The sequence below is a fragment of the Drosophila kikkawai genome, chromosome 3R, assembly GCF_030179895.1.
Source record: "Drosophila kikkawai strain 14028-0561.14 chromosome 3R, DkikHiC1v2, whole genome shotgun sequence".
In the NCBI taxonomy this organism is placed as follows: Eukaryota; Metazoa; Arthropoda; class Insecta; order Diptera; family Drosophilidae; genus Drosophila; species Drosophila kikkawai.
Genome location: NC_091731.1, coordinates 35,523,705 through 35,549,847, shown reverse-complemented (window position 1 = coordinate 35,549,847; position 26,143 = coordinate 35,523,705). Strand labels below are relative to the sequence as shown.

General features: G+C 41.3%; 2 protein-coding genes across 5 annotated transcripts in view; one reads left to right on the top strand and one right to left on the bottom strand.

The window, feature by feature from the left end:
- Positions 1-2,004: 2,004 nt before the first annotated feature.
- The window catches only part of Octbeta3R (Octopamine beta3 receptor), a 37,389-nt gene continuing 13,250 nt past the window's right edge, over positions 2,005-26,143 (top strand). For 2 of the 4 annotated variants that reach the window (XM_017182447.3, XM_017182445.3), the window contains exon 1: positions 2,005-2,894. The gene's annotated coding sequence lies outside the window, so the exon portion shown is untranslated. Of the gene's footprint in view, positions 2,895-2,957; positions 3,000-26,143 lie in introns of all 4 variants that reach the window. The other 2 variants (XM_070286576.1, XM_017182446.3) reach the window with 2 other exon arrangements.
- On the bottom strand, positions 22,129-24,971 carry Hug (protein hugin). The gene is made up of 3 exons (XM_017182448.2): positions 24,763-24,971; positions 23,185-23,485; positions 22,129-22,620 (listed from the first exon to the last, which is right to left on the bottom strand). Exons 1-3 carry the CDS (start codon positions 24,844-24,846, stop codon positions 22,391-22,393), a joined length of 615 nt encoding a protein of 204 aa, XP_017037937.1. The 5' UTR covers positions 24,847-24,971; the 3' UTR covers positions 22,129-22,390.

The following is a 26,143-nucleotide window of genomic DNA, read 5'->3' as shown; positions in this document are numbered from 1 at the left end:
TAACCGGCGTCATGGCAATGATAACCGTATCCTTCCAAAGAACTCAGCGCCTTCTTCTCCTTCCCTCTTGAAAAAGTAATTTATCATAAGACCCGGCTCTCTGTGTTAAAACGCTTTAAATAGCTCAACTGCACCTGTAGGCAAAAGTTTTTTGCGTCCTTTCATTATTTATTAAATTTATTTTAGCAAAAAAGAACCCGGTGACAGACACCACAACGCAAAGTTGCCCGGCACAAGTTACAACTCCACACACACCTCACAGTATTTTAGCAGCAACTTTTTCAGCATTTAAGAACTCATAAAGAAAAAAATGGCTTGTACACTGTGTGGGGGAATGTGTGTTCGTTCGGATGTTATATTGAAAACGATGATTAAATTGTGCACCAGTGACAAATACAAAATTCAAATATTTTCCCTGAAATAATAACATTGACAGCCTGGCGGCAGGTGAATTAACTCTGCTTCGTTGCCGAGTCAAATTAAATAAATTTGTTTACCTTTTTTTAAGCCTTTTTTGGAAGGTTTACTTTGTGGACATTGAGTAGTTTTAATATAGTATTTACACTATAGCTGTCAGTACAAATATACAAAACTGTTACATCCAAAATAATGATGCAGTTCTTGAAAGTTTTTATTAAGTTGTTCTACCTTACCTTTAAGAAATATTAATTTACAAATTTTCCCCAACTTTTCTGACTTTACCATTGAATATAATTAAAAAAAAACACAACAAAGCTCTTAAGTTTTATTTTTAGAATTTAAAAGCTTAAATTTATTTTCCAAATTAGACATCTTACCGCACTAAAAAAGGCATAATAAATTAATAATAAATGCGAGTCAAAATCAAACTTCATTCATCAAAGTCAGGCCCTAGGCGCCTAGATTGCAACCTCTGCTCCGGGATTCCCCCCAGCCTCAGGCCTCGAGCCCCAAGTGAGTGATGCACGATGGCATCGGGGGCTATGGCAATCATCGCTCATAAGGCCCCGCCAATTTGGCCGTGACAAGTGATAGACACGCGCTTCTTGGAGCATCAGAGGCCAATGATGGGTAAATGGGTGCCTTATTGCTCATCAGGATTTCAATACTTAAAAGAGACACAGACCTGCCAGCTAGCACCTTATCAGGCAGTCCGTCACTCAGGGCGTCACTTAAATGGGCCAGCACACACAACTGTCGGTGACACAACAATCGTGAAATCAAATTCCCTCGCTCTCTACTTTATATATATTTTTTATGAAATTTTAATAACTTTGACATGTGCACAGACTCGGCACTCGAAGCCGGCATGTTGCTCGTTGTATTGATGTTGATGCTCCTCCTTTGCCGCTGCTGTGCTGTTCATGTTGTCCTGGCCCGCCCCTTTGTTGTTCCTGGCCCCGTGTTGTTGCTGTCTGATTTGCACGACATGAACACGCGCTGAAATAACAAATCTTTTTTAGATTTACGCACGCGTTTTGCCTGGGTGGCATCAAAATATTTTTATTACAAATGCAAATATTGACGCCCCGCAGGACGATGGGGGTTGGTGAAGGCGGGATGGGGTTGGAGTACTTTATAGTTGTCCTGGCTCGAGTGCCTTGAGCGGCAAATTCGACTGTCTGTGGGGTGGCTCCCAAAATAAGGAGAGTGAGCTGCCAAGGGTTGGGTGTTGGATCAGCTGTTTAAACACCCCTCGCAGGCAGGGTTGCTAAGAAGGTATTTATTTTTGAAAAGATTTTAAAAGCATAATTAACTAACTTAAAAGAAGCTCTAATAAATAGGCTATACATTTTTTATAACTACTTTAAAATAAACCACATTTAGAATAAGTTTTTTTATTTTTTTGTGGTTTCCCTTTACTACCTTTCCTTGCAACCCTGTCTAGGATTCAAATATGACTTATCCCGCCACAAATTCACTGCGCAGAAGCTCTCTCCTGCGAATTCGCCGCATCCTGTGTTGATTTGCCGCCAAAGGACTCTGCCGTTTTGGCCAAATTCAGTCTGTGGCCAGTTACCAGAGCGGGCGCTCTTCGTTGCTCCTCCGAAAATATAAATATCCTGCCAGGCAGCCAGCCAGCAGAAATAAACAAAAACCACAACGAAAGCCAATTGAAACCTGTGGCCACTTGTCACACACACACGTTGCCCCCCAAGTGCCAGTGACAGTTGTCTCGAGTGGTTAAAATATAGGAAAAAAATAAAAAAAAAAAGAATATATAGCCGGCTGGGCAGTGGAGTTCGCGTGTGCGTGTTTCGATTTTGCGGCACTACAAAAACCGATACGAAACTCCATTTATGACCGCCGTAAGTCGTAAGTCGTCTTGTACGTGTTTACATTAAAAAAAAAACAACAAAAATACCAAAATAAAAGAAAAAACCCAAGGAAACGTGCGGCAAATTGCGGGCAGTAACTTCTTACCGGAGTTGGGGGGAAATCAAAAAGAAATTCCATTTTAACAAATCGATTTTGCTGGCCTTTTTTTATATTTTCCTATGCGGACAGCAATATAAATAGAGCTACGGTTGGGCTAATGACAGATTAAATTGTTGGCACCAGCCCAACAAAAAAAAAAAAATAAAGAAAAATAAATAAAATAGAAGCAAGCCAAATATCACAAAATCGCAAGGCATTAAAAAATTACGAACAGCGCGTGTTAAAACTTTGAGCTGTTATCAGTGAGGCCGTGGCAGGAACAACAACAACAACAACAAGTAAAACAACATTAACAATAAACTGCGATAAAAAGGCAAAAACAACAACTAAGCGGTAAAGTTTCATTATTTTTCGGGAGGCAGCAGGCAAATCAGGAAGGACAATGAAGGCGTCGCGACTGGCGGCCTCATCCAGCCACTCCTCCTGCCCACATCATCCTCATCAGCCGAGGCGGATGGAAGGCGCGTGTTGAGCAAGTAAGCAAACAATGAACAACTTCGCATTCCTGCTGCACGTGAAAAATAATACAAAAAACATAGACAGGTCTAGGCCAAATTAGAGACGAAGCTTTGGATACCCTGGTAAATTATAGCGAGAAATATACCAAGTATTATAATAGCTTTAAGGTTCTAGAAATATTTATTTTATTATATTTAAAGTCACTTACTCTTTCAATAAACCAAGTTTTTCATCAGAAAATATTAAAAAGTCATACTTGAACCTTATTTATCACCTTGGCAATCCCTAAAAAAACTTTAAAAATTCGGTTATACCTTCTTTACAACTTTCTGGTCTTAACGAGAGGGTATTTAGACAGAAAAAGGCCAACACTGGCACACAGTTCAGGCCAACACACACACTCTTAAACACTCGGAACACGGAAACACACAGCAAACGGAAAACACATTGAGCGCCATTTTTAGTGGTTACGTAAACTGGAAATGCCGTCTAGTTAAGCGACTGGCTGTTGGGGTCAACACCGCCGATGGTGACTGCCGGCTGGTGTCTGCTCCTGCTACTCCTGCAGCTGCTCCTGCTGCGGCTCCCTCTGGCTTTTTAATAAAGTTGAAAAAGTTAGTTGTCTGACACTTTAAATATGTACATTTTCCGCCGGCGGCGCGGTCTGAGTCTGCTGGAGGCTTCTTTCCTTAACGATACAAATCGCACAAAGAACAGTGGGTAGACACTCACAGAGTCACCTATTTGGAATTCTAAGCCATTTGTTTTATTAGTTTAAAGTGTATAGTCTGGAGATAACAATCAAATTAAGCGATTTAGCAATTTCTGAAGTAGTAAGTGTACTAAGGATAAGGTCTTTGAGGCAAAAACTAATAACAAAAACTAGCATTATTCCATGACCTTATCTCGCTTATATTTTCATTGCTTCAATTTTGTAGCTCCTCGTTTCCCTTAACCCAATTTCTCTGCCATTTCATATTCCAAGCTGATACAAGAGTTAACACATTGATTGGGCTAATTTGAAACATTTCAAGGAATGGTGCACGTACAGCATATCCTTGTGCTCTCCACTGGGTGCACTTCCCTGCCAACTGACATGAACGTTTCGCTGCTCCACAGTAATTTTTCATTGCATTTCTGAAACACAATTTCCCCTCGTTATACCGTATCACAGAGCCAGGAGAGACTGCTGGAGATTGCTCCTGCTCTACTGCTACTGTAGTTTTTGCTGCAGGTCAGGATGCCATTTGGCATTTGCCACTTGATTCGGGCCTCCTTCGCCTTTATCCAAGCCAAGCCAGCCAGCCAGCCAGCCAGCCTTTGGCCTTTTTTCGCATTCGTGAATAGCGAAAACCAACCGGCACTGGCTATCGATTTTCCTCGACTTGACTCGACTTGGCTTGAGGATTTGCACCTGGGAGTGCACCTGCATCTAATTGAAATTCGGCTGGCCGGGCTTTCAAATCAAATTTAGCAAAAGCCCCCGAGTTCACCAGCGGATTGCTTGAAAACTCAGATCGTTCTGTGCGTTTCAGAAAGTTTTTTACCCAGCCTTGAAACTACCAATGCACAGAGGGAAATTTATAGCTGAAATATATCAAATGTGATTTATTTAAATTTATAAGAAGTTTCTATTTTAGAACCTTGAACCCTGAAACACCTAGAAAATTCAACAAAAGGAAACTAGTTGGGGTAAAAAAAAGGTGTTCCTAAGTCAACATTTCCCTGAGTGTGACAAGCAAAGCAAATGGAATCCCACACGTACAAGCGTCGACAGATAGACAGATGGCTAGAGACCGAAAGACTGATAGACAGACAGACAGACAGACCTTCTGTCAGCCAGACGGACAGAGATTGTCATGCACAAATTGAAACTTTTCAAGTTACGCTCGAAAAAGTTTGAATTCAACTAATACAGTCGAGTTTCAGATTGTTTAGTCATACACATACGTGTGTATCAGCGTGTACGGATGTTTTATTTGCTGGAAACTTTCGAATGGTTTCGAATTCAGTGGGATTCTACTGTGCACAGACCGTTACCCATACCGAATGTAAGACAATATGCGGCTAATGCCCTTAAAGCCGGCAAATATTTACGCATAAATGTTTTAAATGTAAATGCCTCCATTTATTTGGGCAATATCTCATCAGAGTCCCCATCGCAGCAGCGAATGTCTCGAATGTCTTTCGATAAATGGCTGGGATAAATGATAAATAGAATGAATGCCTTTGGGCCATTGTTGTTGCTCTGCTTCACCATTCCGATTGGCGTGTCTGTTTGGATTTAGCCATAAGCTAATCAAATCCATGGCTGGCATAATGATGCCACCCACAATGGTGAACACACACTTTTGTCGGCTCTGATTGAAAATTTAATTAGGGGAGAATGTTGTCAATCCATAAACACATAAATTATACACATTTCCTAATTGAAAGCGTAAATATTTGCAATGAAAATAGAGCTAAAAGTGATAATACTCTCAACAAAATTATTTAAAAATCAATTCTAACGAACAAATGTTAATTTTTAAATAGTTTTTTTCAGAAAAAAGATGTTTTAATATATATTTTACAAATAAAGAGTGGCCTGTGGTTTTAAATTTTATTAAACTCATATCCCAACTATATTTTTAATACTCCCTCTTTGCCACTTTATGTTTGTTTCCCAATTAAAATCGTTCAGCTGGAGTTCGTTTAAATGGTTTTTATTAACCACAAATTGTTCGCACTTTGATGGAAGTTTTTGCTTAACGAGAACCACAACTCTTGTATTCTTTTATCTTTTATATTGCAACCCATTTGCTCTGCAATCGATGAAAGGTTTAATAAAAACATGTCAATTGCACAAAACGAAAGCAGAGAACACAGAGCAGAAAACAGAAAACAGAAACAAAACAGAGACCAGTGAGGCAACTACAGCGAGAGAAAGCAACCACAAAAAGCAATCTGAGGAGCAACAAGGACTTAATTCGCAAAAGTGTCCCGCACCGGACTCGCCTCTCTGTGCAATCAGTTAAGCAAATATTTACAACCGAAGCCGGAAATACGCTTAAGAAAGCATTTAAATCAGTTTCGCATTTTCCCCAAGCACTCGACTGGAAATGGAAATACAAATGAAAATACAAATGGAAATGGAAATTCCCTTTCCGCGCCGCCTCGTATTTTATTGCCCACTAAATGCCATGAATGATATTTGCCTTTGCCTTTGACTTAACTCTCGCAGCGGCGGCGAACAGCAAAAGTTGCAAATTAATAATATTAGTGCCAGTGGGATGCCCCTCCTGCTCCTCGAGCTCCTTGTACCCGATTTGTGGTCGTCCGTGAGCAAGGACGACAATGCCGGATTGGCGGCTCAACGGTTTTCTCATTAGAACAACTTCCGGCGGAGTTCGGTCCCGGCACCAGAGGACTCACCATCGCGCCAGTGTTTATGTCATTAAGTGGCGCTCGACATCCAGAAGGGACATCTGGGAGAGTGTGTCAAAGTATCTGCTTGCTTTCACCCTCTTGGCCTCCCTGGGTAGGAATTGTTCCATTTGTGTTTCGCCCTTTGGAACGGATTAATGTTTATAATATTGTAATGTGGCAAAGCCAAATAAAGTGGAGTGCTGCCAGGGCGAGGTTCAAGAGAAAAGTTGATCTTAGCTAAAGGTAACTTAAAGATTAAGATTAAGAAATGATAAAGAATTCTACTATAAAGATAAAAAACACCTTATTAAACTTTACATATCTTAAGAAGAGAAAATTGAGGCTATATAAGATATCTGTATCTTGAATCATTCGTAAATATTCCTAAAGGCATCTTAAGTCTTTCAGTAAATTCAAATCTTTAGTTAATGCAAAAGTTCGCTGAATAAATTTAAAATGTAGCCATAAAGTTAGATTAGAATAATTTCTATTCGAAGATTGTCTACACATTTGGCCCAACAAAAGAAAGAAAAACAAAACAAATCCTTGCAAAATATCCAAAAGCCTGTTGAAAGTCACTTTTCGGCTAAAAAACCCTCCTGCTGCAAGTCAACTTCTCGGTCAACCCTCGTTCGCAGAGCTGCTTAAGTATCCTTCATTCGACATGTTTACTCTGCACTCGCCCTACTCCCTACTCAATCCCAGCCTCCTTCGCGCTTTGCCCCATGTGCTCTCACATTGCTGTACACTGTTGGAAAAACCGAAAAAACCAAGGAGACTGCAACCAATATTCCGAACTAAAGAACTAAAAAAAGTCTTTGAGGTTTTGTGGTCCCTAAAACATTGGGATAAGTTTATTATTATTATTATTAAAATTAAGAAGAAAATCTTACAGGGCTTCTTTAAATTATTCACCTTTAAAAAATATTTGTATTGCAAAATTAAATCTATAATATATACATTTAATTTATTTTAAATTTTATATATTATTAATTTCAAAGACCTAAGATTTTGGTAGAGTGTCTTTTAGATTTTTTTTATCGCTAGCTGAAAGCCTGCAACTTTAGAAACCATTGAGAAAGCCTTTTGTGTGTTAGTTAAAGGTTTGCCCTGGCCCTGCTCCTGTTTCCCACTCCATCCAGGCCTCCGCTTTCCCTCCATTTCCCCCTCTGTGCCTGTGCTCCTTAATTTTTTTTTCGGCTTAGCTTTCGTTTTTGTGTTGTGTCAGGCATGTGTCGAGGAGGAGAGGACTCTCTTTGGCCAGGTCCTTCGTCTGGCCCATGGGCCTTGTCGGCCTAGGCCTTTGTCTCTCGGGGCGCTCCTTTTTTTCTCCACTTTTTTTTTTGTTTGGGCTTTCCAACACACAAACTCTACACGTATATTATTTATGCTATTATTGATTTTATATGTGGGTTCAATAGAGTCGGCTGTGAGCCCAGAACTCGCCCTCTGGGAGCTCTAGAGTCGCTGCAGATTAACGCGTCGCCATTGCCGGGCGCAAAATGAAATCATTCTTCAAGCGAAATTTATAACCAACTTCGCGGGCTCATCAACTTTCCTTTGAGCCGTGCAATTTGTATGTCTCGGCCAAACAAAAAAAAAGAAATAAAATAAAAAATAAAAGGAAAATAACGAACAACGAGAAACGAAAGAGAGAAAGTTTCGGGCGTGCTCCTCTTTCAATTTATTTTGTAACACGCGGCAACTTCAACTTAGTTGCGGTCTGCGAGGCTGCGAAAAAATAAGAATAAAAAATAAAACCCCTGTGCGGTCAACGTTATTTGTTGTTTTTTTTTTTTTTCTTAGACAGGGCCAGCGACTTTTTGCCTTATTTTAATTTCGACTTTTTAACAAAGTTAACCAAATGTTCGGAATTGAATTTGGGACAAGGCCCAAATCATAAATGGTCACTCGGGCGAGCTGCTCCTAAGTACACAGTCTCAGTCTCAGTCTCGGGGAACTCCCCGTGGCCCCCAGTTTATTTACATTGCTAACGCCTAAATTAAATTTTAAGCTGTTGATTTGCATTTCCAGCCAAGAGGCGGGTTGGCGGGCTGCTCATAGGAACCTCGGAGCTTGTGTTTATTGAACCCTGATTATGTTCAGCAGCGTCGAAGCGAGAACAGCCGAAGGAATCAACATCAAAATCAGAATCCGAATCAGGCACAGGCTCATTAGACTTGCGGGGCTTTGGGGTGGTCGAGGAGGAGGGTTGAGTTCTCCCAGTGAAAATGGCTTCTAATTAAGGGGCACACTCACACAGACACAGAGCCTGGGAAACTCATAAAAAAGGTTAAAGTTAAATAAAGCGCCGAGAAAGTTAAAAATGAGCCGGGTTGCCGAGTCGCTACTTGTTTGGTTCTTTCTTTTGTCTCCGCCAAAAATCTGTTAAGCATTCGGCTCTTTTCGTTCCTTTTTTTTCCTGCACCGTTTTTAATGAAATTAGGCCTGCCACATCACTCAGCATTAGAATGGATGGCGCCGAGGGCTCTGGGGCTGGAACAGGGGGTCGAGGTCGAGGCCGAGTGCGAGTGCGAGGTCGAGGTCTTCTGACAAAATGAAATTAGCCGCGTTCAACAAAACCAAAATCAAATTTTGTACTACAAAGAAGATGAAAAATATCCATACATAGCGAAAAAATTGGAAACAACAACTTATTGATTGATTTGGGCAACAAATACTTTGATGTTAATTACATATTTTGAATAAAAATAAAAATAAACAAAATAATAAATAAAGAAAAGTGTAATACAAAGATATGGCTAATAAACGAACATAGAAAAGCTTTTTGGCTTGGCTATGATATTTTTATATATTTATTTGTCCTTTAAAGGATCCTAGATAAATATCCATTCAAAGAAAGTTTCCTTTCTTGTTTTTATTAAATTTTATAACCAAGAATCCCCATTCTTTCTCAAGTGTATAATACATTTGCAAGACATGCGAGTGTTCGTGGCGGAATGTCAGCTGCCGCGAAGGAGAGAGTACTTGGCGGAAAAAGGTCGGGGGGAGGAGGCTACCTAATTTACGCAACGAAGTAATTTGAAATGAAGGCAGCCAGCGACAGAAGGAGACGATGATGCCAATGCGAAGGACATGGTTCGAAGAATTCTGCTGGTAAAACCAATTTGCAAACAAGTCAACAATGGCTGAAATGGCAGCGAACTGCGAGCTGCGAGTAGGCAATAAGCCGAAGTGCAGTCCTTCGTCCTTTTACCGCCTTTCCCGCCCATAGTCCCGCCTTTTTCCCCATGGCTTCAGCTATGCAAAGAAGCGAACCCGAAGCTAGTTAGCTAACTGGGTATTGAGTACCGAGTACAGGGTACTCAGCAAATAGACGTTCATAATGAAGCCACTATTGATTGCCGGCAGTGCTGCTTGTGTTTGCTTCGATCCTTGCCGCAGCTGAAAAACAAACTGAGCTGGAGTCCTTGCGGAGAGCAGAGAGCAACCTCCAGCTGTCACAATGATATAAGTTCCCCCATATAAAACCCTGAAAATCCGTGGCATTTCATTTCCCTGACTCTAATTAACTAGTTTAATTAGGTTTTCACCCCAAACCAAATCAGGGTGAGTGCCATTAAATGCATTCACACCTGAGTGCGAATTGAAAATGTGCATATTAAATTGTGTTTACCTAACGCCAGCCAGCAAATGAAGTTTTCTGTGGAAACCTCTCATTCGGCTTACTTCTTGGAATTACATTTGATGTGCAGCCGTCTGCCTGGATGTGAGTTTTATTTAACAAGAACTCTGATAAATTACAAGTGTATATTTCACACACTCAAGTAAAGCAATGAAGAAGGTAGTTTTGATCTATATGTTTCACTGGGAAAATGTTTGAAAACTTTATTTCCTAATATATTTTTCTTAGATTCTGCTGACAGTATATTTCTTACATAATCCCCTTCATTTTCAATGATATCATCTGCCTAAACATATAATAAATATTCCCCAAGACGCCATAATATATGAAAAGCTGGCCTTAAGACCAGCCCAAGGCCTTAAAGCCCTTAATTTTATAACAGGACATCCTACATTCGAGCTACTCGACTGTACCTTCTCGTACGTTGTTTTTCATTTGGCGAATATATATTTCATTTCCAGACTAAAGAAAATAAGAAATATAATAAAATAAAACAATTTCATCCCATGGGGTTGAGCTGGTGTCGAAAATTGCTTTGCCAGCACAAGGAATGCTCGCTCGCAATAACAAGGAAGCACATCCTCTCGAGCTGGCTGTGAAAACATGCAGCCCACAAGTGGTAATCCGCGTGTATTCCATACTGTATGTTGTGTATGTGGCGATGGTGGCTGCTCCTTGTTAGTGATTGCTGTTACCGCCGCAATTGTTTGCGCAAATCGTTAAAACGTTAATCAAACAGCAAAGAGAGCAGGCGACACGTCGCTGCCGTCGCCGCCGCCCGGCAGTCCGTGTTTACTTCGTGCCGGCCTACGGCGACAAACAATGTGAATCCCAGGTATAAGAACACCTGGAGCAGGAGCGGTAGCAGGTTCCCGAACCAATATCATGCGCTGTGTATCCCGCTGCTTAAGCTAAAAGCCCACAAAACCGCAACAGCAGGCGGGAGGCAGCATACAGATGCAGATGCTCGCGTGCTCGTAACTCGGTAAACGGTGAAACTTGGTGGTCGGGGAGGGGTAAAGATGCCAACGACATTTGTGGCCGGATTTCATACAGTCTCAGCCCCGTTTGTCGTCTTTGTAGCGAGAAGAACAATGTCCCACGAAGGCTAATGCCAGTGTTACCAAATCAGCCATTTCGCCGCCCTTTCAGTGAAAGTTCTCGCTGTTTTCCCAATTTTCCCTTTCATTTCCCCCGAAATCGATTTAGACAAATACAAAATAATTCAAGGAACCGAACTCAAAGACCAGAAATATTTCAAAGGAAATTAGCTGTTTTGATAAGGTGTTTATTTACATTATGAATTAAATTTGTTATGAGGAATTTTTATGGCCTAAAATAAACGATTTGTATTTCAAAAGAATGAGTTAAAGATTTCAATTCAATGTTATTTTTAATAGAATATTATTATTAGAAATATTAGAGAGTATAAGCACATCACTTTCAGTCTCCTTTCCTGGTTGCCAGCACTGATTACCGCCCTAAGCAACCGGGACAACCACAAAACAGGACTAACAATAGCGAGTGGTCTGTCCGCTGCGGGGCAACATCGTACATGCAAAGTCACTCAATTGATTTTCAGCAGCTTGTTGTCAATTATCTGCAGTGGCTTGGACTTTTGTTTTCCTGCCCATTCAGCCGGGACATGGCTTCGTCCTTTGCGTTCCGTTCGGTTCCCTTTTGGGGCCAGTTTCTAATGCCGACGGTTTGCCTTGTGCGGCACTGGCACTGGCAGTGGCCTTCACACATCCCACAGAGAAATGCACAATGAGACACTTGGTGCACTTGTCGAGCGTACTTGAGCAGTTTCAAGGACACCAATCGCTGCCAACACACGCACACACCCCACTCTCTCTCTGCCTTGTGTGTGTGTATTGTTGGCCAGAAAATATAAATCAGCTGTTGTCCATGATTCATTGAGTAAAACGCTGGCTGGCGCTCTCTCCTTGTGCTAATATGCGTGGAACTCTCCCTTTTTGTGCGCTCTTTCGGCCATGGCTTTCAATTCCATTAGGCCACGTCACCCGCCCCCAGCCCGCACCGGTCGTAGTCCTAGTCCTTGCCTTGCTTTGAGCCACCTTGGCATTGGGCCAGTTGTTGTTGCCCGACTGCAGCTCTCAACTGTTTTTCCAGCTACTTTGGCAGGTCGTGTGCGCAGTGTGCATTTCACCTGCTATTTTTATCCAAAATAAAAATGCACTATGCGCTGTGCTCTGTGCTCGGAGCTCTGTACATAAATAAGCAAGTTCATTAACTTTCTACGAGCGAGTAATCAGCGAGGATTACATTTTTAGTTAAGTAGTCCATCAACATTAAGCCGGGCTTATGAGCGGAAAATTACATTTTAAAATAGTTGATGTTGTGCAGAAAATCATTTTAATAGGGAAAACGATGAAAACCTATTTTCCAAGATAAAATAGGAAAAGAAATATTAGGAAATTTATTATGGTTTTAAATGTTTTCCCCTATAAACTATTAAGCTCCCTTATTTTTTCATAATTTTTTATCACTGCATAAATCTTTCCTAATTCACTGCATAATATTAATTTCCAACGCTTTGGGCCAGTTATCAGTGTGAGTATTAAATTTTAAGTGAACTCGCCCCATTAACATTAAGCCGGAATTACACACGGGAAAATTACTTTCGCGTCCTGCGGGTGAAATATGTGTGAGTGGGCGTCTCAAAAATTGCCAGGAAGGAAGGAAGGCTGTTGGAAGGACACTCGGCTAACAGCGAGGACGGCACATTAAGGCCCACTTGCGATCCAATTAAAGGCCATTTCGCCGCTCTTCGCTGCCCGGCTGACCCACATAAATAATGCATAAGCCATAATCTACGACATAATGCGTTGCCCAATTGCCCCGGGCACTCGACGAACGGCAACTCTTGTCTACATTTTTTATAAGCCTCCGCGTCGAGGCGGAGCAATTGTAGAAGTAAAAAAAAAAATACAAAATTTAGCCCCGGAAAAAAGGAAACAGAAACAGATTAAAAACCAGCCAAGCCCGGTAGCAACCAGGACAAGTCATTGTCGGATAGCCGACGGCTGTTGGTGGGGTTAGGTGAAGCAACCAGCCCAAGGGGGTTAAAGGGTCAAGGAAAAGTCTTTAAAGTCCGTCTTATTTAGCTGAAAGCAACCCCTTAAAGGGTTTTCCTTAGGCAAAGTAAATTCGTTCCTTAATAAATTAGCTTTTAAGAATTTTTTTCTCTATTAAGAAAATTAAAGAGACTATGGAAACAGGATCGAGAATACTAAAAAATCCTCTATATTTCTATCTTTGCCAACTCTTATTATTTAAAACAAGGATTAAGCCCTATAAGCTATCAGACCTGAACATGTCCTTGTACTACTTTAAAAAAAGCCTCCCTTATTCCCGGAACCAACCTGAACTGTGATTGTCCTGGACAACCCATGTCCGCCTACGCGGCGAACACGTGACATTTTGTGGCTCAGCCATTTATGGCCTTCATATTTATTGCAATAGTTGCTGCCAACAATGTGTGTGTGGGTGGCTGGTTCTGGGTAGCTTGTGGGTGGTTTCCCGGGGGTGGTTGAATTGTGAGTGAAAGTTAAATGAAGCTGGCCAAGGACTCGCCCCGATCTCGAGCACAGCCTTGTCTGTCACCGTTAACGCTCCGATGATTCGCTCATATTGACTTTTCCATTTCCTTTATCCCAGTTTGTAGTGGCCGGTGCTAACACTTTGACCAAATTGAACTTGAATGGAAAGCGGGAAAGCTCTTAGCCCTTAGAGTCCTTTGTTGTGGCCACACCGACGATTGGTTGAGGGTCTCGTTTTCGGTGGCACATCTAATTGCTTTCTATTTTTAATAATGAGTAACCCGCATGAGCTGCCGGCGCCGCCTTGAATTGCGCCAGGACACGTGGAGTAAAGTTTAAGGTCATAAAAATTAATTAAAAACAATTTGCCAGCCAGCCGCACGTACCAAGCGGCGTATGAGTAATTTGCCTGGCAAACACTGCCCCCCCCACCCTTTCATTCGTCCTGGCTGGCTCGCTTTTGAGCATTTCCCCCTTTGTTTTCATAGTTTTTTGTTTGGTTATTTCTTTTAATTAGCGCGTGCGGTCGGTACGCGTGCAGCCGCAGCAATTTCCATCAAACAATTCCCCATGGCACGCTTGTTTTGTGCAGTGTACGGAATTGCTTGCCAAGCGTTTTATGCTAATGTTTTTTGTCTTCCTTTGCGTATTACCAACGCAAAGAAAAAATTAGAATATATGAAAGGTATATGAAAAGGGGAATGCACTGAGAAAATATATATAAAAACAGTAAAGAAATGAGAAATAAATATTATTCATAGGTCAGCTTTTTTCAAATAATAAAATAACTATCAAATATAAATAAATATTGCAAAATCTCCCCGGAACAATGGATAAATTTATTATTATTTTTTTTACAACATTTTCCCTCAGTGCTGAAAGCAAGGTGGATGTCTGAATATCAGAGAACTGAATGTAAATGGGCGTACGCTGCTTAAATTCGTTGGTCAACATTTTTGTGTGGCACAAAATGCGAATAACAAAATGAAAAAAAAATAATAAAAAATACAAAACCAAACAGCAGAAGAGGAAAAACAGAGAGCGAAAAAAAAAAGGAACTACAGCAGCCTTGGTTTGGCCTGGGCACATGCAAATTTTTGGCGGCGTTTTCAGGGTCTCGCAGAAGCGCTGTGCTGTGGCCGCTATTGTTTGTTGATGTTGGAGCCATAAATTCAAGCCATGTAAAAGGAAAAGTTTGCAACAACAAATCAATAAAACTGCCATCAAGTGCCAGCAATGAAAACTAGCCCCAAAGCCACTTTCCCAACTCGGCAGCCAGTTGGTTTCAAGTTCCACCCCTGCCACTTATCCGCTTTTCACATTGCCTATATTTATGCATATATTTATGTTATGTTGGCGGCGGCATGATTACTGTATAATAAAGTTTACCCCGGGCGAAAAAGTTTCCTTGAAGCTTAAATATATGGGTCTTTGAAATTTAAATTTACGTTGAAGTTAGGACAGCCATAAATAACATGGATGCTAATATGTATTTTATAAGCAGTGTTATAAAGTAAACTAGGCTCAGCATTTATTTAGCAAGACTTAGGTAGAGAAATCTTTCATTAACTTGAATTTTAGCTTACTTTAACTAAACGGAAAATGGTTATAATTTATTCACTCAACTGCTAGTTGCAAAGTTTCCTTTGAAAAGTCTTTAAGCTGTAATATAAAAGTTGAAACTAGTAAATATGACTTCCCTTTCTGATGACTACTTAAAAGTTTAACAGACAAATGGCTTCGAAACTAACTTTGAAGCTGATATAAATTAAATACAAGTACACAAAATCCATGCAATTGTAAGCAAATTTTAAGAGCGTAATAAAGAAAGATGATCTCCTTCAAAATTAACAACCATTCAAAGGCTAATGAAGTAATTATTCTTTCTGCCTGAATGTGCAAAATATATGTACATAATCACGCTAATCCAGTTAGCTGTCGTTTCCTTTTTATTTATTTTCGAGTTTATGCTGCCGCCTCCTTTCTTTCCTCCTTTTCGTCCTTATAAATAATTTCGGGCCACATCAAAAAAAAAAAAAGGAAAATGAGAAGAAACAGTTCATTTAACTTAAATTGCTCGGTAATTGTTTGCTCAAACGTTTTGTAAATTTGCTCATTACGTTCTGGAAATTCGCAACGTAGTTTATGCCGGACGTTGAGTGCAATTAGCTGAACGTTTCAAAGTTGACACTTTAAGCTGTTGACCGAGCATTTTGATGGCTTCCGCCCGGCTGTCAATATGCAACCAGAGTGACCAACAGGAGGTGGCCACACCCACCCACAGGGGGAGAGAGGCGGAGAGAGGGCAGAGTGCCACGGAAGTGACCCGTCGACTCGCACAAGAGCAATTAAAAGTCACAAAATGACCCCAACGCTGTGACTGCTCATTTGCATATGGCCAACGTCATAATCACTTCATAATTGCCATGCATCATCAAAGCCACGACCCTTGCAAATAACGTGAAAAAAGGCCAATCGAAATCGGGATGAAACAACAAAGTAAACACACTTTTTGATGGACTTTACCATATAACAAAAATGGTATTAAAATATTTTACAATGTGCAACAATATCATATGGAAATAGTCTTTGTTTTGGGAAATGTTTTAAACTCAAAGAAGATTTTTACCAAACAGAATTCTCCGGTTTAAAATATGTATTAATAATAAGTTAATAAAATCAAGTACAAATAATATTTAGAATGCTTTTTATACGCTCTCGTTCACTATAAGGACTGCACATTATATACCCAAAACCCGGCCAAAATCAACTAAAAAGTTAATTACCAGTGCGGCAGTGTGCGGTCCGGCCCCAAAAGCCATTGAGCCTGCAATCTGCACTTGTCAGTGGCAGGCCGTGGGAGTACGCGTATGTAATATATTATAATCATTTCTAAACTGGCCACGATTTGCCGAAACAGGAAACCAGGAATCGGAGCCAGAGCAGTGGGATGTCAATTATGAATGTCCGTTAACAAAGCCCCCAATTTAATGGCAGCAGCAGGGCCGTTTGCCTGTCAATAAATCAAATTGTTTATTGGCCCTCAAAACAAAAGTTCAATGCCATACACACACGTGCCAGTGGGGCAGTGGGTGTGGGTGGGTGTCCAGATACGAGTGTGTGTGTGTGTGTGAGTGAGAGCATTTTCCAGTGTCACGCAATCCGGTCGAGTACTCGATGCGCTTTTCCCTGAATTTTTCATTCATGAAATTATCGTTATTAGCTGCACTTGAATTTGTTAAATGCAGTTATTTGATGGGCCACTTGATTTGCTAATAACATTTTGAATTAACCACAAACTATGGCAAACAATAAGGATAAGTGCACTTAAGATACGATTGTTGTTTAAAAATATGTTTTACCTATAAAATCTAAAATTTTTTCACAATATTATAGGAACACTTTCATTATCTTCTTTGTTTAAGTAAGAGTACTTAACCTTAAGGGTGAAAGGTTTCTCTATAATTAGGAAAATATATTTTTTTAAATATATAATTTCTTAAATATTTAATTTCAAAGCTTTGTAAAATATATAGAAATTATACTCCTTCAAATAACTTAATCTTCCACATTTTTTTCCCCAGTGAATCCATTCAAGAATCGCTTTCAACAAAATCAAACTTAATGTCCGGCCAACTTGCAGTGGGATTTAAACTATTTATATCTCTAATTCATTAGCCAGGCTTTCGGGCCAGGCCTAGACACACACACATACACTAACACTCACCACACACAAGTCCAATCCAATCTATCCAGGCAGCCGCCAGTCGCTTTGCGTGCCGTTTCATTTAATTTTTTCATTACCTGACCCCGCCGGCTAGAACCGAGAAACTTGGCACGCCACGGGCTTGGCTCCCAGGGGGAAATTCAGAGGAAAAGCAGAGCCGGAAAACTCGACGCGATACATGAATTCACGATACAATTAATGGCCGTCAGGAGGGCCCCATTTGATTTGTATTTATATTAAGCAGGCGGCGCACGAAACAGATTTCCGCCAGGGAGTCAGAATGGCCAAATGAAATTGAACAAATATTTATAACCCAATCCGGTCCGCCAGTCCGCCTGCTGTCTGTCACTCACATGGAAGTGGCCATGGCATTGGCAGTGGCAGGAAAAGTCACGCCAGGATGGCTACCGGGGTAAACTGCTGTAATTGAAAGCGACTTCCTTGCGAGCGCTTTCTCCTCAAGGGCATCGCCACCGCATCCTGGCGGCGCCAGTTTATTGAAATGGGTCTGCGGCAGGGCGATTATCTGATTGCTGGCGCGGCACTACCTCGCATCTACACAGGGACAAAAACTATATATTGAAGGGTGAGGGAAAAGATATTAATTGATGCCAATTTGGTTGTGATTTCTGTTTGCTTTTATTATTATTACAGAGCTCTTAAAATGGGCTCAGCAGTTTTCATGAAAAATATATGGACCAGTCTTCTGACTAGATTTCTGATTCTTAATAGCCGAATCCTGACAATTTAAGACCTTCTGCGAATTGCTTGAATAGCAGACTAAATACAGGATATTTTTATGTTAGACATGTAGGCTTTCTTTTGCTATTTATTTATTTTACTTCCGTGTAGTTCCTTACCCAGGCATTGGTCATCCTGATGTGGCATGTAATTTGATTATATGCAGGCCAGACCTCTGTTTGTCTAATTGACAGTAATTAAACGAATGCCCCAAGTCGTAGCCAGAGTGGCGGCAAATTTGCCACATCAGCAAAATGTCATAGGCAAATTGATGGATGATGGTTTCTGGGGGCCACCACGCTGAAACTCTGGAGCAACAGCTCAGTCATGCGTGCTGGCGTGGATTGCGGATTGTTGCTGATAGGAGCTGGTCATGCCAGGCTGCCATTCGGGAACCTGCAGAGTCACTCACATATTAAATAAAAGTCAACGGAACAAAGTGCTTGTTGCACACACACGGACCCAGTTACAGTCGAACTTCTCTAAGTCAAACTAACCAAGAGAGAAGGTGCTTGTGAGCTGAACAGAAAATTGTTTGGCAGTTTAACAGCTTAACTTGGTAGAGTTTTGTGTGCTTAACTTTGGTTCTTAAACTTCGCTGAGTGAAATGTGCAAGTTGATTGAAATATATAGTTCCTAGCCCACTAATAACAAAATGAAAGGAACAACTTGCAATAATTACTTAATATTTTCTGTATTTTACTATATTTTTTTAAGGTTCAAACTTCTCCAAGTTGAACTGTAAAATACTATAAAAGGGTATTATAGGTGGGCGTGACAGGGCTGGGATTTTCAAATGCCAATGTCAGTGCCACCATCAGCAACTGCCACTGCCATTGCCATCGGGGCCCTGACGCGTTTTGCCAAAAACTGAATTTTCGATTGGATTTCGTTCGCTTTTGTGCTCACCATTTGACCTCGTCCTCGTCTTCAATCCTCATCGGAAGGCCTCAATTGTAGCAGCAGAAGGAACATTGTGTCGAAATTGTGTGTATGGTGTGGTGTGCTGTGTGTGTGTGTGTGCGTGTTTGGTAATGTGGCTGCTGCATTTGCAATTTCTAAATTCCCGATGCCATGCAACGACAGCAAAAATTACAGTGGCAGCGCAAGGACGACCCCACACACACTAACAGCCCCCAAAAATAGTTGCTGCCTTAGTTTGCCGCAAGCTGATGATGGTGGCGTCGGCCACCTGTCCGTCACCGGATTTATAGCCCTCGAGCTTGGTCCTCTCCAACTGCATTTGAGCTCCATTCCATTTTCGAGCTCTTGGTATTTGGACACGGGTCAAAGCTCCGAGTACTCTGACTACTCTGTGTACTTTCAAAGTCCAAAAATAGCAAAAACCGTATGAAAACTTTATCAGCCCGCAACGAAACAAAATAGTTGGCCAAGAGAGGGGGAAGGAGAAAGCGAAAGAGATGGAAATCCCATAAATGTTGGCCAAATATTTTAAAATGTTCAAGAGAAGCAGAATTTAAGCTGGAATATTGTACAGATTTCTTTGCAAAACAAAGATTATAGGAAAAGTTTATAATTAGTTTTTGCTGGCTAGAGTGTCAGGGGAAATAATAATAAAAATATTAATAAGATAATCAGAATATTATCATTGAAAATGTTGATGTTAATTTACAAACCAGACAGACACTCAAACTCTCATTTCTCTAGCCTAAAGCCCAAATCTTCTTGTTATTCTCCTTAACTGGCAAACACACTAAAGTATGGTCCGAACAACTTGTCTGTCAATTAACGTTAAGCAACTCTAAGCCAGCTCAGGCAAACGGATAATGACGCCTTATCAATCACTTCGACAGGTCTCTGAAGTCCCTTTCTAATTAATATTTGATGCAGAACGGCGATAAGGTCACCGTCATTATGCAGGTGTATGCCACATCAAAGTGCCCGCCAGCACAATACAATTCCCATAAATAATCTTGCCCACTATTGTGGCCAACACACAGACATAGTACATACAAAGCCAATTTGAAGCCTTTTTCGGCTTGGCTGAAATTTGATTAAGTGAGTGCCACACACCTGCGGTGAGAGGGGGGTCTCAAAATGGTGGCCCATCAATTTAAATCAGTTTGCTCGCCGCACCATAAATAAGGGGCGGCTGCAGTCTCTGGGAATCTCAGGGGTCCAGGAGACGCCGCCACATTAGCAGGCATTTTTTACAATTCACCTTAATGGCGGAGATTGCTCGAAGCGGAATGGCGGCGTTTAATCAGGCAAAGTGATTTCTCCCGGCACGCACACTTATGCACCATCAACTTATCAGTTTGCATATGTGCTCGCCAGATAGGACGCAGGACGACAAGGACACGTAGACAGACAGGAAGCCGACACAGTGCCAGCTGATGTTAAGGTAGTTTAACCTTACGCAACGACCCAACTGTAAATCTACGCTGGCTGTCATGCAAAGTTCCAGCCGACTCCCGGTTGCTGCACTTGAAGAAAAATAGGGATACTAGGACCTTCCATGACAGCGGTTAAAGAGTTAAAAAATAGGTTTGAATTCTGCCTGTGACATGAGCAGCCCAGATCTGGCAGAGTCAGGTTTTATCCTTTTTAAAACTTTTCTTTTTGACATTTTTAGGTAAGGGTAGCCTATATCCGTTTTGTTTTATACCCTTAAGCCTGAGCTATTAATTGTTATTTAAATATAATTTAATACCTTAAAGCTTAACCTTATTATCAAGCTCCTCCCACTCAACAGCCCCAAGGAATATTATTTTTTTTCGACTCCTATCGAGCCCTCCATGTGCGTGTCTGGCTCGCGACTTTGCCCCTCGCTTGCTCTTTTTCCTTTTTTGGTTTATTTTACCCAGGAGGTGGAGTTAAATTTATTACCATTTTGCAGTTATAATGTTTCAATATCTCCTTCGGGGTAACAGGGTCGACGGGCTGGCCTGTGTGTGCCCATTATCGCAATTTAAGCACGATTCAAGCAGATATAAGTATATCCCCATATATCCCCTGCTTTGTAGCTCCTTGGATAGCCGGCTACGTGATGTATGAGCAATACATCCCCAGCTCCCAAATCCTTGCTTTTTGTGAAAACGGTTAACTTCTGGCGATTCCTCAAACACCTGCAGATCAATAATTGGTGCTGGCCTTAACTAGGAATCGCTTAATCCCATTCCGGTTAGTGGAGCAACTGGAGCACGCCTGGTTAAGCCAACTAATTGGCATGTGGCAAGTTTCTAATGAGTTGCGAAAACTTCCCGCTGCAAAACAGCTGCGTCACTAGCAGTTGGCCAGGGAAATGACTTTTCATTTTAATGGCCAATACATTTAACATCTGACCTGGTCAATGAAAAAATAATGAGACGAAAGGAATTACCAATAGGATTAAAGTTTATAATTTAAAGAGAAAAAAAGAGGGAACATAAGCTGATCCATCAGTAAATGAGGGAAATAATTTTAATTGATGTAGATTGTTGTATTTAATTAAATTAATTTTACGAAATAAATGTACTAAAACATAGTTGTTAATTAAAAATCTAAAAATGCAAAGCTTGAAACTAATATTTATAATAATAAAAATGTTTAAACAAAAGAAAAATCTAATGGAATTTCAATTTTACCATCAATTTGCCATTATCCTTTAGGGGAAAAAAGGCAAATTTAATTCCTATGAAAACAGGCTGAGTGGAAAATGTTAAATGTGCACTACTTGTACTAAAGTTTTTCACAGAGATACAATCACGAAATGGATACCCCTCCTGAAATGTTTTCTGCGAACATTTTTCGTTGCAAGCTCCCCGAAAAATTATTTTTATGCTTCATCAGGCCGAATAAAGCCAGCAGCTTTTTTGTGTACCAGATTTTCCGGGGGAAGAGTGAGGTAACAGAGATACTTTATCAGCACCCAAACTCGCACACATGTTGGGCAACTAAAGCTGCTGGTATACGAAACGGAAGCTGGAGTGCTGGCCGCACTTTTCCAATTTACGCGCCCTATCACTGGTTATGAAATTTGCATTACTTTCAGGTGAGCGAAAAATGAAATAATATTTTGTAAAAATTTGGAGATGCAAGCTGGCAAGGGGTCAGTGTAAATTAAATTGCAATGTTTATTTAATTCCCCTCTGTTTATGCACCTGTCTCATTTGGGATGCAAATTCGTCGCCTCTTTGCGTGTAAACAACATGTATTTTGGGGGCTGCAATTTATTCAAATAAATAATAAATATATATATACTATATATACACATCATTAGTTCCTCTCAAAAACAGGGTTATAGCGCGTAACTAGTCATTCACTATGCATATGTGGATTATTTTTGCGTCGCGTCGATTTTCCAGCGGGCCATTAAGGGGTTAAAAGTTAGCTCAAGGGCCAGTCGGCTGGCCTCAACCTTGTCCTGGTCGGTTTCCGTGTCTCTGTCTCCGTGTCTGTGTCGTGTCCTCGCGTCCTTGTCGTGACTCAATCGGCGCCACCACCACCGCCGTTGCACACTTGAGCACGTTTGCCCAGGCGCGGCTTGAAAGGCACCGATTTCTTTACCAGGTCGCGCCTGAACTGGCCACCAGTGGCCTCCTCGCTGCCCGCCAGACCCATTCCCCCACCACCGCCGCCGTCCAGGAGCGGCAAGTCAATGCTGCGGCCCAGGCGTGGCGTGCGCACGCGATAAGCCTGCTCGCCGTTGCTTTGCACTGGGAAAAAAATATATAAAAATGAGAATATAAGACAGAAATTTTAGGGTTTCATTAAGAACTACAAAAAATTATTCATTTTTAGGATAGAAATGAGAAAGAAAATTATTTAAGTGCATCTTTATGATCCCAGCTTTTTAAATCATTCTAAAAAATATTAATATCTCTCTAGAGACTAAAACTATAATTTTAGTGTAGAAAAGTAAGCTGAACTTTACTACATTTTTTTATGCATGTAAAAATAATAATATTATTAGTGTGTATCACTATTTTCAACCAATTAAACAACCAGAGAACTCGTCAGATAATTATATAACTGTTAAAGTATATTATAAAAACGCTATGGGGGCAATGACATAAAGCACGTAAATTAAAAAGATAAAACTAATAGCATTTCAGTGTTTTTCCTGTCCGGAAATAAAAGCAAAGCTTATGGGAAAAGTATGCCATAGTTATGGAGATGAAGGCGTGAAATGTGAACGTGATTCGGGATCCAATCAGAAGAGCTTAGCCCTTCCTCGTCACGCGTTGCGTATACGCCCCGTGTATCCCTTGGCGACTTACACTGTCGTAGCTTCTGCAGCAGCAGGTAGTAGGCCAACGGCGGCATGCTATCCAAGTCAAAATCCTGGCCCTGTGGCTGCACGGCGGCCACCGGCAGAGTAGCGCTCGCCTTCTGCGCCAGGCTATTCTCCTCCAGCTCGTCAATGATGTCAGTCAGCTCTTTGTACTCGCCCATGGCGCGTTTCTGGCGCGCCGCTAATGCCGCCACTGCCGCTGCTCCAGCTCCGCCGGATGATGATGATCCGGCTCCTCTGGAAGAGCCTGCCCTGATGTGATTTGCCAAATCCAGTTTGCCCGTGCCCTGCACAAATAAAGTGCCACAAAGCAAAGCACAAAAAACCAGCACACACAGGAGGGATAAAAAAAAGAGGAGAGGAAAATATTTGAGATATTTCCTTATAGGGTGTTTATACCAAGTGTTAAAATATAAGTATAAGGGGATATTACGTTTACGTATTAAAAAAAACAAATTTATCGGTAAAAAGCCATCTAAAAAAATGTTTGCATTCATTTTATGTAGTTAATAACACGAAGCTATAGTTTAGGAGAAAATTATAAATGTAATGGTTTTGTTTAGATAAATATGAAAAAACTAGGCTATAATGGTCTATTTATGATAACAACACCTTTAATTTTATTACAAAAATAAAATTAAACCTTTAAATGCCCAAGAATATGTGTTATTTATTATTTATTTTATGTCCTTTTGATGCTCTCTACCAGGTATCTCATTGTCGAGGTCCTTGAGCTACTTGTTCCTTTTTTTAGGAGATGGCTCAGCCGAGAGCCTGCCAAACTGTCGACACGTGTTAAGTTATTTTTATGCCGCCTATTTATGCTCATACTCGTACGTGCGCTGCACACACAGCGCCTTTGTACCAACACGCTCTTAGCAGTGCTCTTAGCAGTGTGTGTGCGGGTGTGCGGGTGTGCGAATGTGCGAGTCAAGCACTTTATTGTTTCAATTTACAGCCCGGCAGGCAGCGTGTGCCGCTTGATTAGACAACTCAATGTAGATTGAAATGCCAACACCTGAAATCGGCGTGTGTGTGTGTGTGTGTGTTTGGGCGTATACTTGATATTAAACCTTAATTCGGCAAAGCATTTTTAGCCGCAATTGCGTAATACGTATACGCCGTGTGGCTGGCGAAAGTGTTAATTGGATGGGAATCGATTTCCTTCGCATCTGCAGCTTAATTGGTGGCATCGCAAATGGCGTTGACAGTGAGGAAATGAGACTGCACTCGGTGCTGCGGACTGAGGAGGAACTTTTTCCCCAATTTTCCGTCCGTAAAACCAAAGTATGTAGTACGTAGTTGGTAGTAGCGGCAAATTATCGCGCAAAGCTTGCGAACTTGTGCCTGAGCAAATAACACTAATTAAGTGGCGCTTGTTTGGCTGTAGCCCAGCTGTACACTTAACAAAAAAAATACTAAAACTAGACCTTGGCATAATGAAATATATATATTTTAAATATTACATTTTTGTGGAATTTTAAAAGAAGTTTTTCGATTGCTTATTTGAATTGTTTTGTTTTTTTATAAACTCTAAATAATTTTAAAGTGTAACCACTCTCACCTGTAAGGCCTTGGCATGGCTGCCGACGAGGACATAGCAGGACGCCGCGATTAGCAGCAGTGTGCAATAACTGGGTCCACACATAACTGTCCTTGGTCGGTGTTTGCCGTTTATGAGCGCCGCACAGGACACTACGGAAGTGCTCTCTCGAGGCTCTCGACTATTAACTCCGCTCCGGCGAATGGGGACTGCTTTGGCACTTTGGGGCCTTTCGGACAACTACTGATGGCAGCTGCACGGCGATCCGGAATTTTTATAGCCAAATGCGCCTGGACCCCCCATGTGAGCATGATTAGCTCCCTGATGGACGGGTGCTAAGTGATTTGTTATGCACTCTAAGCTCCGGCTGCCCGCTGGTCAGCGTAAACAGGCGGCGGCGAATCAAGCGCAAATCCCAAACGGAAGCGCCACCAATTTGTCACACACACGCACACAAACAGAGCGAGTTTAAATCGGGGAACAAAGTCAACGGGATTGGGATTCGAATTGAGATTGGGAAGCTAATTGAAGAACGCATATAGCTAGTTGGCTTTGCAGTGGGAGAAAATTCGAGGGAAATGGTAGAAACCTAATGGTGATTTATTATCACTGTTTAAGTTATTTTTTTGAGCTGTCTCTCGATTGATATCGACTAAAAATTAATGAGCTATGGAAATATTTTTAATCAGACTTTAATATTAAATTTATTAACTGGTTTTCTGACAGGACAATAAAATTTATTTATAAGAATTTTCATAGCTTGCAAAGGTAAGGAGACTCTGCTTAAGAAAAGGCATAAGAAATCATTGCAATAAGTCAATAGATATAGTCCGATATTCCCTGTGCAAGCGTGGGACATCCCGTTTTAATGGAAATCAGAACGCGCGTAGAGTCCGTCACGGCCCAGAGGGCGAGAGAGCATTAGCGGCAAAGCCCACAACGGAGCAATGTCAATGCCGGTGACGCTGCCAATCGATCAATCTTATTTAAATGTTGACAGTTGTCTTCGGCAATGTGTCTCAGCTTGAGGCCCGTTTGCCATTGGGGAAAGGCTTCCACTTCCACTTCGGCTTCGGCATCGACTACGAATTGGTTTGATTCGTTGTCGGGCCTGCTGTTCCCTGGCTGGCTTATTTAAATGCCATTTCTGAGCCGCATTAGGTTCAATTTGTTGGGCAAACAGCTGGCACACCTGGCGCACACACCTGCCAAGGAGGTTTTGTCACCAAGCCTGTCAGCAGGCATTTAAATTCAGATTGTCGATGGGTCAACAAGGCTGCCCGGGTCGGAACTGATTTAGCAGTTGCCTTTCACAATGGGTTTCAATAACAGCAGGGCTGCAAATCTCCAGGATTTTCAATTAACTAAACTCGAAACCAGGCATCAGACTACGGACATCAGC

Coding starts and splice junctions, on each gene's coding strand:
- Hug (XM_017182448.2), bottom strand. CDS start 24,846: ATGTGTGGACCCAGTTATTGCACACTGCTGCTAATCGCGGCGTCCTGC. Junction 23,486..24,762: donor GCCATGCCAAGGCCTTACAG/GTGAGAGTGGTT, acceptor TTATTTGTGCAG/GGCACGGGCAAACTGGATTT. Junction 22,621..23,184: donor GCTGCAGAAGCTACGACAGT/GTAAGTCGCCAA, acceptor TTTTTTTCCCAG/TGCAAAGCAACGGCGAGCAG.